An 11,597-nucleotide genomic window follows, 5' to 3' on the forward strand; every position below is an offset into this window, starting at 1 on the left:
CTCTGGATAGAAGTCGAATCAGAGCAGCAGTGCCAGCCTACACCACAGCCACAGCAATGGCAGATCCGAGCTGAGTCTGTGACCTACACCACAGCTCATGGCAATGTCAGATCCTTAACCCACTGAGCAAGGCCAGGGATTGAACCCACATCCTCGTGGATATTAGTCGGGCTCATTACTGCTGAGCCACAGTGGGAACTTCCAGGTCATTTTTTTACTTAAGCTGTTACTGCAAGGATTAGGTGAATTGCTTCTCCATCACAGAGCCTCAGTTTCCTCATTTGTACAATAGGAATAAGAGAGCACATCTTAGGGTTGTTGGGGTGATTAATGTGGTAAGTAAAGCCCAGTGTATCTTAAGGGCAGGTCTTCACATTAATAACTTATCAACACTGCTCCTTGTGATTCTTTGGTATGTGGAATCTGCCCATATCTACAGCCTCATCCCTGCCATTCTCCCTGCCCTACTGGATTTTATCTATGCTTGCTTTGAGTCTACCTGGGATCAGATCAGTCTTTTTAACCTCAGAGGCTTTGCATGTGCTGTTCACCCTTTTACGTTTCTTCTCCTGTCACCCATCAGTGAGGCCTTCCCTGACCACATTATTCCTCCAACATATTCCCCTGTTTTATTGTGTTCATCACTTATCAGAACATAGTATTATGAATTGATTTGTTTCTTTTTCTCCTCCCATTTGAGTGTTAAGTTCAAGAAGACAAGGACTTTGTCTGTTTTGTCTCTAAGCATCCCCAGCGGCAATAATGGTGTCTGGCATATGTCTGCTTTCAATAGATGCTGACTTGAATGAATGAATGAATGAATGAACGAAGGTGTATACCCGAGCCCATATTCCTATAATCCCTGCTTTTCTGTCGCAGTGGGTGACCAGCCGCGTCAGGCATTGCAGACGATCCCTTGGCTCCCAGGTTGGGGGCGCCCAAGCGCGGAGCCGACAGGCACTTGAGCGACGCTCCCCGAAAGCCAGGGCGGTGGCCGCGCCAGGAGAGGGGCTGTCGCCTTTTGGCGACGTTCCCGGCGGGCCACCGCGCCGCCGCCGGGGCCAAAGAGGGGGTCGGGCGGTGAGCGCGCGCGCTGATCTTTTGCGACGGTGCCCTGCGGCACTGGCCCCGCCCCTTCCCCGCCCCCGAGGCCCGCCCTGCCCCGCCCCCGCCGCTGCGCTCGCTCGGGGCCGCTCAGGCCCCCGCCCGCTTCATGTGGCCGGGCCCGCGGCGGCCGGCGGCGAGGAGCGGCGAGGCGGCGGAGAGCGGCGGCCGGCGAGGCCCGGGAGGTGGTGGCCGAGGCCCAGGAGGCGGCGGCGGCGGCCCAGGAGGCGGCGGACGGGGAGCGGCGGGAGCAGGCCCGGCCCGGCCCTTGAGCGGCCGCCCGGCTGCAGCATGCGCGTCCGCCGGGGGCTGCTGCGGCTGCCGCGCCGCTCGCTGCTCGCCGCTCTCTTCTTCTTTTCGCTCTCGTCCTCGCTGCTCTACTTCGTCTATGTGGCTCCCGGCATAGGTAGGAAGGGGGCCTGGGACCCCGGGGGGGTGTCGCTCTGGCCTCGATGGGACCCTGGAAACCCCCGCCCCGCCCCGAGGGGACCCCAGCTCTCGGAAGACCCCCAGCTGGAAGGCGACCTCAAGCCTGGCCCTCAGAAGATTACCGGGACCCCCGCCCGACCCTTGGGAGACCCCACGCCTGGACCTCGGGGGACCCCAGAACATTCCCGCTCTCTGCCCCCGACGGGCTCTGGAACCCTCCTCCCCACAACATCCTCCCACCCACCTCCTGCCCTCCTTTAACCCCATCCGGGCGCCAACCCGACTGTGTCTTCACACACACCCTCGTCGTGCCAGGACGCCCTCATTCTCGCTTTGGCCTCCTAGAACCCTCACTTTCCGCTCTTCGGCTCGTGAACTGCCGCTCCCCCTCCCCGGGGTCTCCTTCAGCCCGGGTTCCCGGCATTCCGCGGACCCCGAACCTCCGCGGCCCGCCTGCCGCTCCTCGCGGAGCCCCTGTGCCCGGGTCTCGAGGCGTCCCACCTTCCCCGTTCCCATCCATCCTTCCCCTCCCTCCTCCCTGGTGACTCTCCCGTTTCCTGCTCTCCTTCCCTACCCTTTTTTCCCTCCACTTTCGCTTGTTACATCCACCTCCAGGTCCTCCTCCTCCTGATGGACAGATCGCTTTCCTTGTAGGGTGGCATTCCCCACCCTACTCCCCCCCAGAGGAGGTCCCCCCCTTCAGTCTGCTAACCCCTGAGTGCCCCACTACTCCTCTCCGTCTACCTCCCCTCGCCCCGCCTACCCCCAAGGGCACACCCTTGTCATCTCCCTCACCTCTATCGTTCCTGAATCCTCACTGCTCCCCCCTCCCCCGCTCAGGTCCTCAGCCAGGTTCTTCCTGATTGCAGACTTGGGGAAGGGGTGCTGTCTGGGTTTTTCCTCTTTTCCCTTTTTTTCGCTTATGCTCTCTCCTAGTCTTGAAGGTAGAAGGTGGCCTTTAAGTATTCTTTGGTGCCAGGTCTCGGGCAGGGTACAGGGAGAGGGTGGCATTTGAATTGGCCCCAGAGGAAGAGATAAGACTAGGGCTTTGGGGAAATGGTGCTGGTGGCAAGGAGGAGCATGGAGAAAAGGTGGAATGGGTACTTAATTCTCCTCAAAGCCATGTCCTTTAAAAGAAAGGCAGCCTTGGAGAAACTGAATCCTGCCCAAGCATAGACTCAGATCACAGAGCAGACATTTAGGACATAAAAAGGTTGGAAGGAAATGACAGCATGAGGGTTAAGGTCAGAGGACATTGAGGTCAGACCTGGATTCTAATCCCTGCCCTCCGTGACCTTGAGCAAGTTACTAAGCCTCAGCTTTTCTTTTCTGTAAAATGGGGGTACTCATTCCTAACCTCATAGGGTTTTAAGGGCGGAAATAGATAAATTCCCTTTTAAAGCACTTGTCACCATACCTGATGCTTAGAGAGTTTAAAAAAAAAAACAAAAAACCAGCAGTTATTATATATAGCTTTGGAGAAACAAGGAAGTAGATGGAAGGTTTAAGGTATGTATTTACCTGACTTTGCATCACCATGAGGCCCTAGAGAGAACCTCAGTTTAGAGTGAAAAGTGATCAGAAGATGCTGTCGGGAGTGGGCCAAGGAGAGTAAATTCTGCTATAAAAAGTCAGGATTATTTGGATGTTAGGAAAGGGTCGTTTAACTCTGGGGAAACTCCCTTTAGGATTGCAGTAATAATTAGTTTCATTCTCTGTTGACCTGTCAACACTGAACTAGCTGAATAGAGAAATTTCCAGAGAGAGCAGGAGATTCTCTCCTGACTTTTTTTTTTTTTTTTGTCTTTATAGGGCTGCACCTGTGGCATATGGAACTTCTCAGGCTGAGTCCAACTGCTGGCCTATGCCACAGCCATAGCAATGCCAGATCTGAGCTGCATCTTCGACCTACACCACAGCTCATGGCAATGCAGGATCCTTAACTCACGGAGCGGGGTCAGGGATTGAACTTGTGTCCTCATGGATACTAGTCAGATTTGTTTCTGATGAGCCACGGTGGGAACTCCTATCCTGACTTTTTTTTAAGTGCATATTTCATTTGATGGTTAATATTGATAATATGTGCTGTAAACTAGATCTAGGAAGATAGCACAGGTAACATCAGATTGCCCTAACAGTTTTTGAAGTGTCTTAGGAAAAGGATCCCCCTGGGAAGGCACTGTTTGTGGCCTGTTGGATCAGGATGAGGAGATAGGAATTTTGGCAGAATAAGAACAGGTGAGTAATTAGTGGAATTAATTGAGAAAAGGTTCTTCAATATATTGGATATTAGATTCTAGTAAAAATGGGTGTGAGATGATGGATTTGAACCTAGAGGCAGTCTTGGAGCCTTAACTCCTTTTGTGAAAGTGACAGTTTTTTTTTTTTCTGGTATGGGTGCATAAATCAGCTATATCTAAATGGAAAAGTATATCCCACTGGGATGGTAATCACCCTCTTGATTAGAAAGATTAGAAGCCAGATTCTAAAAAAGAAATGCAGCTTATCAACTTAATTAAAATTCCTCAACGGTAGATTTTTAGGTCAGTGGAACCCTGGTGTAAAGCAATGGGCTTCTACCACACTTAGATTCTTATATCACCGATAACTGAAAAAGATGCAAGCCACTTAAATATTCACTCATCTCTCCTTAAATATAAGTCTTCTAAAGGGTAGATCTAATTAGGATTCAGATTCTCTTAGTTGGAAAGGAGAGCAGTGGAATGGATGTGGAGTGGTTTTAGGGTTCTTGCAGGCACGGGTACAGGGTACATTGAGTCGTTTGGTGGTTTTATTTATCTTGGCTTTCCTGTTAATGAAATTAGTTTTTTTAATGATTAGCTTTGGACAGAGGGTGGCAAACCGTTTGAAAAGGTTAAAGCAGTCTAGAGAAATAGGTTTTCTATGCCTGGGATGCAAAGACTTTGAGACAATTATTAAAATGAGCTTAGAAAATAATACTGGGTTGAACCACATGAAGTTTCCATTTTTGCAGGTCAAAAACAGTTGTATATCAGCAGTTTATTGTAGACCAACCTAGTACATTTCCAAATAATGACAATTCTGTTTTCTGGCATAATGGAAAATGTCAGGCTTGTATTTCCTTCCAGGTTTAATTTTTTCCAGCGCTGCTTTTTGATTTGCTGTGTATACCCTGTGACCACGTTGTGCTCCAGGGCTAAAGAGAAATTATCAAATCTCAGAGAGTGTTACAACTATATTCAGAAATAGGTAGACTTGCATTTGAGGTATGAGAACAATCATGTTAGTTGTGTTTTAAAGATGCTCATATAGGCCAGCCACAATTTTAGCCTGTTGTTAGTGTTTTTGAGTTCTAATGCTCGCTCTTCATATTAGTGACCCATAGTCTAAGAGCAAAGGGAAATTTTCCTTGACTTGAGGGTCCTCTGAAATGGGCTAGCGGTACAATCTAACCTAGAAAATTGGGCTTGAGGAGTATTACTCAATATGTTAACAAAGACAGAGTACTCTTAGGTACTTTCATATGCCAATTCAGTTGAGTAATTTTAAAATATGGCTTCATTGGCCATTATGTTTTTGTTATTAAATCAAAAGTAGTGTTTTATATCAGTAGTTTTAAAAGTAGAAATGCAAAGGATGGGGAACGGAGTTCCCGTTGTGGCGCAGCAGAAACAAATCCAACTAGGAACCATGAGGTTGTGGGTTTGATCCCTGGCCTCACTCAGTGGGTTAAGGATCTGGCATTACCATGAGCTGTAGTGTAGGTCGCAGATGCAGCTCGGATCCCAAGTTGCTGTGGCTGTGCCATAGGCCGGCAGCAACAGCTCCGATTTAGATCCCCTAGCCTGGGTACTTCCATATGCCACAGGTAGGGCTCTAAAAAGACAAAAGAAAAGGATGGGGCAGAAAGTGTGAGGGAGGTGGGCGATATGAAAAAGGGGAGAAGGGGATGTGGTGATTAAAACAAATGCTTACATGCCTCTTCTCTGTGGCCCCCTCTCCCCCACAGCCTGAATAATTCTTGTTTATTTAATCACTGCACTGTTGAAATATCCCTATTCCTTTCAGGGTTCTGAAGAAAACTTTGAACTTATTTATGATCCTTTAACTTTAAAAAATCTAAGAGCTTGGAGTACCTCCATATTCCAGTCTGACCAGGTCTTTTAGAAGATAAGAGAAATGAACTGTTTACAGATGTACACTTGAAGGGCTGATTCAAGAAATCTTACGTTTATGGTGCTGTCACATGGGCAGGTTGCAAAGAGGTTACTGTCCTTTGCAAATTGTTACTGCTTTTGAGAGAGATGCTTGTGCATTGTTAGAAGCAGTAGTCTTTTCACTGATGAAATTTTATTAAAGTTCCACTATTTAAAGTAATTTTTCTTTTGTCCTTTGCTTATTGAGGAAAGGAAATGGGAAATGATTTTCTTCCTTTTGGCCTGCTTAGTTACAGGAAAATTTCATTTACGGCTGGCCTTTTTAAGGCAGGAATCAGTAATTCTGATTCCACCTGATTTGACCAGATGACCTTGAGCAAGTCACTTGATTCTCTGATCTTAGAGTTGGCCAAAAAACAAAGAAAGCTGTTTGAAAAAAACAACAACTGCATCTTCACCAAACTTTCAGTGAGAAATTTTTATGTATAGAAATTTCATTCATATTCTATGAAACTTTGGACTTCAGATTTTTCAGAAGATGCAAGTTTTTTATAATCAAATGCAATTTTTTCTAATAACTTCAGGAAATTTTCACATTCTCCCCTTGTTAAGTATAATATGAAAGTAGCCTTTTTGTTGTTGTTGTTCCACACATGAAAATGTCCTCTAAATGCTTCAGGGCACTTCGTTCCTGAGCTTTTCTGGAATCAAATACATATTGTGAATGTGGGTTTTTTTTTTTTTATTTTAGAAAATTAAAAAACCTCATCCCGTTAAAGGAACCCCTTGTACCCATGTGTGCCGGCCTGTAATCACTCACTCACAGTGTTTTCTTTGAATATTGCATTGTGTCTGTCTTCTTAGAAGGAAACCGTATTTGGAGAAGAGGTTAAATTATAAAACTGAACAGCACCACTTTTGACCAGGCTTTTGGTGGTGTTTTATGGCCTTTCTGCAGAATTTTCCTAATTGGAAACAAAGTCTTGGGTTTAGAGTTGAAGTCTCTTGAACAGTGAAAATGTGCTAGTCCTGGACAATCTCTGAAAGTACCATTCAGACAGTTATCAGTTACTGTTCTAGGGCATTGATACTCTAGAGGGTAGATGATTCTGCTGGAACCCTGAAATTCTGCCCCCCAGCCCCCACCTTGACAGGCCAGTGGGAGCAGCGTATGACATGGCCAGGAAGTAGGGTCTTGTGTTGCTATGATTTTTCATAGGTCTTCAGGAGCATAGAAGTTCCAACACTGTAGAGGCCAAAGTGCTACTGACTTGCCTACTTCCCTGATTTTGCAACTTTTTAGATCATGAATGATAAATGTTGGGCTGTATAACTATATAAAGTGAACAGAACTTAAGCAGGCAAGAAGTAGGCAATGTGACGCAGCAGGGGCCTAAGAAATAGAGAAAACTGGTGGTCAGTATTGTCAAGATAAAGGTTAATCAGAAGCAGACAGATTGGGTGTTGGCTTAAAAGGAGTTAATGGACTTATTGTGAGAAGAGGCAGGCCTGTATGTACTAATAGTGAAAGGGCAGTTACTCTTTAGTTCCTAATACTAGCTAAATAATGGTATTGCCTCCATGGCATGTTGCATGTATTTTTTAGAAAGTCGTGAGATAATTAAAGGAGTTTAAGATCTGTGGGTCAATAATAATCCAGTATTTGAGTGACTTCCTGTCATGTTACCCACAGCTATGGGACATACTTGAATTCCAGACTTTTGACTGCCTCTTTCATTTTATAGGTGATTGTATAAGCCCAGACTGAGTCATTAACTTGCCCAAAGTTGAGAATTATAAGATATCCCTGTGGCACATACCAAATGGTTGAAGAGACAAGATTAATCACAAGAAATAAGTGAAAAAAATAGATGACAGTATATAATCGATTGCTGAATTTTATTTATTTATTATTTTTAGGGCCACACTTGCCACAATTAATTGCTGAATTGATATTAGTCCTTAATGAGATGGAGATATAGACAACCAGTTTTTTGTTTTGTTTTTTGCTTTTTAGGGCCATACCTGAGGCATATGGAGGTTCCCAGGCTAGGGGCCGCATCAGAGCTACAGCTGCTGGCCTACACCACAGCCACGACAGTGAACGCCGTGTCTGAGCTGCGTCTGTGGCCTACACCACAGCTCACGGCAGTGCTGGATCCTTAGCCCACAGAGCGAGGCCAGGGATCAAACCTCCAACTCATGATTCCTAGTCGGATTCGTTTCCACTGCGCCATGATGGGAACTCCAAGACAACTAGTTTTTTTGAGTGCCTCCTCTTGTCAGATACTCTTGGGTATCAGCCACTCTAGAACGAAAAAGGCAGAACAGTTCTGCCATTCTGATGCTTCCATTCTATCTTGTGGAAGGTTTTTGCCCTTTGTGACACTTTTATTCTAATCAAGAGGTAGCAAATATACACGATGGTTTCAGGTGGTGGTAGGAGTGACTGAGGGTCTATTTTAGATTGAGTGGTTAGGGAAAGCTTTGTTAAAGAGGCGATGTTTGACTTGAAGGCGTAGAATAAATAGATCACTCGCAGGTCTGGGGGTTGGGGTGGTATTGGGGGGTGTTGAGCGTATGTAAAGGCCCTGAGGCAGAAATAAGGTTGAGTGAAGCTTGACTAGATGTAAGTGATAAGAAGTGAGTTTAGAAAGGTCGTACAGGTCCTATGGTCAGGCTGTATGGGACCCTACAGGCCATGGTGAGAACGGTAGGATAGGAATGAACATGAGCTTAGAGCACTGGGAATTATATCTAGTCCCTTAGGATGGGGCATGATGGAGGAGAATGTGAGAAAAAGAATGTATATGTGTGTGCATGACTGGGTCACCTTGCTGTATAGTAGAAAATTGACAGAAAACTGTAAACCAGCTATAGTGGAAAAAAATAAACATTATTTAAATAAAAGAAAAACCATTAGCTTAGAAATCGGCCAGACCTGGGTTTGATGGAGTGGGCAGACTACTTTCAGTTTTCTTATCTGCCTAGTAGGGGATACCGTCTTCCTCAGGGTTCTTGTGAGAACTGAGTAAAACAAGCATGTTATTAGAGGGCTTGGCACAGAGCTTGACACAAAGCTCCATATGTTTATAATGATTATTTCTCACCATGGAGAGAGATGGCCTCCTGGCCTAACGCTAGGACCACACTGGGAGGAGGACTGGCCTCCAGTCGGACTTTACCAGTAACTAGATGGAAACCTTAACTTCAGTTTTCTCATCTGTAAACTGAGGAGATTTCAAGGTCCCCTTCAGAGCCAAAGTTAAGCTGAAGTAGAAGAAGGAATCATGATTTCTGTCAAGTTAAAGGCATCCCACTTCACAATACTCACATCTCCCATTAGCTTAGTTTCCTACCTTTAGTGAAATACTGAGCCAGGGATTCTGTGGTGAAATGTTGGTGTGTAACCGTCAGACCTTCCCTCTGTAGGGTGAGTGGAGAAGTTCAGACTGGGCAATGCTTCTTTGAAGACATCGGCCCTAAAAATAAGAGAAGAATGTCGGCACTGAAGTCTATCTTTCAAATCATTTGACAAAGAAAGGAAAAAAAAAGAAAAAAGAGATTTGTGGTGTTGTCTTGGTCGAAGGAAAAAAACTAAGAGAGAAGAGATTTTATGGGAATGTCTTTGGGATGTTAAAACTTTTTTTTTCTTTCTTTCTTTCTTTCCGCCCCTTCTGTTCCCTGGGTAATCCTTTTAAGTTTTAATCTGCTAAATCAGTCTTTTCCTTTAGCTTCACACTTTTGCTTTTAAGCATGAAATAGAGCCCTGGATTCATTAGCTCCTGCCCCATCTTCAATCCTCTAGGTAATTGGATGTTGAATGAAAATGAATATTACATTTTGACCCAGTAATTCTTGTTAGTATTGTGGCTTATACCGAAGGACATTGATGCTGATTCCATGAATCCAGGGTTTTCCCAAGCATGGGCATCATATTGAATAATTTAAAGTGCTGTCTCCTCTCAAATTCCCTCCCCTACCTCTTTTGTTTGTTTGAGTGAGTAATTATTAGACTCTAAGTATTGTCTGCCTCCTTCCCAGGTTACAGAGATATCCACGTACTTTGCGGTGACTAGAAGGGAAGCTGGTCATTGTTTCTGAGGTCCCTTAGTTACTGTCATCAATTATGAACAGTTCTCTGAGGCGATCCGTGGTCTAATTACGGTGATGAAAGATGTTATGAAGTATCAGGTACAGGAAAGTGGAGATTGGAGGAAAGCTAGGTATTGTGTTTTACAACTTTAATCTGAGGTATGTTAGTGAGCACAGCTGGGTATTATTTTTATTAAAGAGCTGTAGAACATTTAAATATCAGTAAAGAGGGAACTTTTTTTCACCTTCCAGGTTGTCTTAAAAGTGTGATTCATACCTTTTGCTTAATTCTCATGTGTTGCACAACCATACATGTGGAAAGATGGAAAAACAGAAGTACTTGTTTCCTCCTAAAACTGCTAATTACCCCCATTTTGAGGAGTTCTCCTTTTAGGCACTAAGCCTAAATTATTCTCATGATTGTGATATATCTTCTAATTTGGAGACTGTTGACTTGTGAAAGTCAGAAAATAGTTTAGTCCTAAATTCTGTGTCGTGGTCATGTTTGTGTAGTTAAAAAAAAAAAAAAAATCCTTTATTCCATTTCAGAAAAACGAATGAATTGCTAACTTAGGGAAGTTAAACCAGGTGGACCCGAGATGATAGTAGACCAACTTTAGGATTCTTGATATACTTATTTATGAATCTGTATATTTTATTTATTTTTTGTCTTTTTAGGGACGCACCCATGGCATATGGAGGTTCCCAGGCGAATCAGAGCTGTAGTTGCCGGCCTACACCACAGCCACAACAATGCTTGATCCGAGCCGTGTTTGCCACCTACACTGCAGCTCATGGCAACGCTGGATCCTTAACCCACTGAGTGAGGCAGCCAGGGATCTAACCTGCATTCTCATGTGAATACTAGTCAGGTTCATTACTGCTGAGCTACAAAGAGAACTCCTGAATCTGTATATTTTTAATAAAACCATTTAATCTTTAACTTTTAGAGAGGAACTCATTTTATCCACATCCTTAAAATCTATAGAGTAATGATAGGGAAGTTTTCTGGGTTGTAATGGCCTTGTGCCTAGGATAGTGCCTATCATACTATAGGCCCTTCAATATTTAATGAAATGCATGAAGAAACTGTGGTCTGGTCAAGCTAGCCTCTTCATTGTTGGATTGCATTTAATCTCAGGGGAGGGATTCTTCTGTTAATTGTGATTTTGAAGTGAATTTGAAATCATTTTGCCCAACTAACTTGTCTTTCTTTTTTTTGGCCATGCCCATACCATGCAGAAGTCCTAGGGCTAGGGATCAAACCCATGCCACAGCTATAACCAGAGCCACAGCAGTGACAATGCCAGATCCTTAACCCACTGAGCCATGAGGGAACTTCTCCTTGCTATTTCTTTATGGTAAAATATTTATAACAAAGTTTGCCATGTATTTTGGTAATTTCAAGTGTGCAGTTAGCATTAATTACATTCACAATGGTATGCAACCATCACACTATTCCCAAAAATGTCCATTGCCCCAAACAGAAACTGTCTTCCCATTAAGCAGTACATCCCTCCTCCGCCCTCACCCATCCCCCACACCGGCATCTAGTCTACTTTCTTTTCTGTGGGTTTGGCTGCTCCAGGTACCTCATATAAGTGGAATCATGCAATAGGTGTCCTTTTGTGTCTGGCTTATTGCACTTAGTGTGATGTTTTCAAGGTTCATCCATGTCATAGCATGTGTCAGAACTGTGTTCTTCTAGATGAATAATATTCCACCACATGTATATGCCACATTTTGTTTTTTCATCTGTTGATAAACACCTGATTTGCTTCCACCTTTTGGCGGTTATAAATAGTGCTGCTATGAATGTTGGCATATAAG

The 11,597-nt window shown here is 44.5% G+C and overlaps 1 protein-coding gene across 1 annotated transcript in view; it reads left to right on the forward strand.

Annotated features, from left to right (window-relative positions):
* The first annotated feature begins 1,289 nt into the window (after window positions 1-1,289).
* The window catches only part of B4GALT5 (beta-1,4-galactosyltransferase 5), a 74,803-nt gene continuing 64,495 nt past the window's right edge, over window positions 1,290-11,597 (forward strand). Inside the window, exon 1 of the mRNA XM_047770895.1 lies at window positions 1,290-1,510. Coding sequence (XP_047626851.1) covers window positions 1,396-1,510 — 115 coding nt within the window. The 5' untranslated portion in view covers window positions 1,290-1,395. The remainder of the gene's footprint in view (window positions 1,511-11,597) is intronic.

Source organism: Phacochoerus africanus, chromosome 3, assembly GCF_016906955.1.
Source record: "Phacochoerus africanus isolate WHEZ1 chromosome 3, ROS_Pafr_v1, whole genome shotgun sequence".
NCBI lineage: Eukaryota > Metazoa > Chordata > Mammalia > Artiodactyla > Suidae > Phacochoerus > Phacochoerus africanus.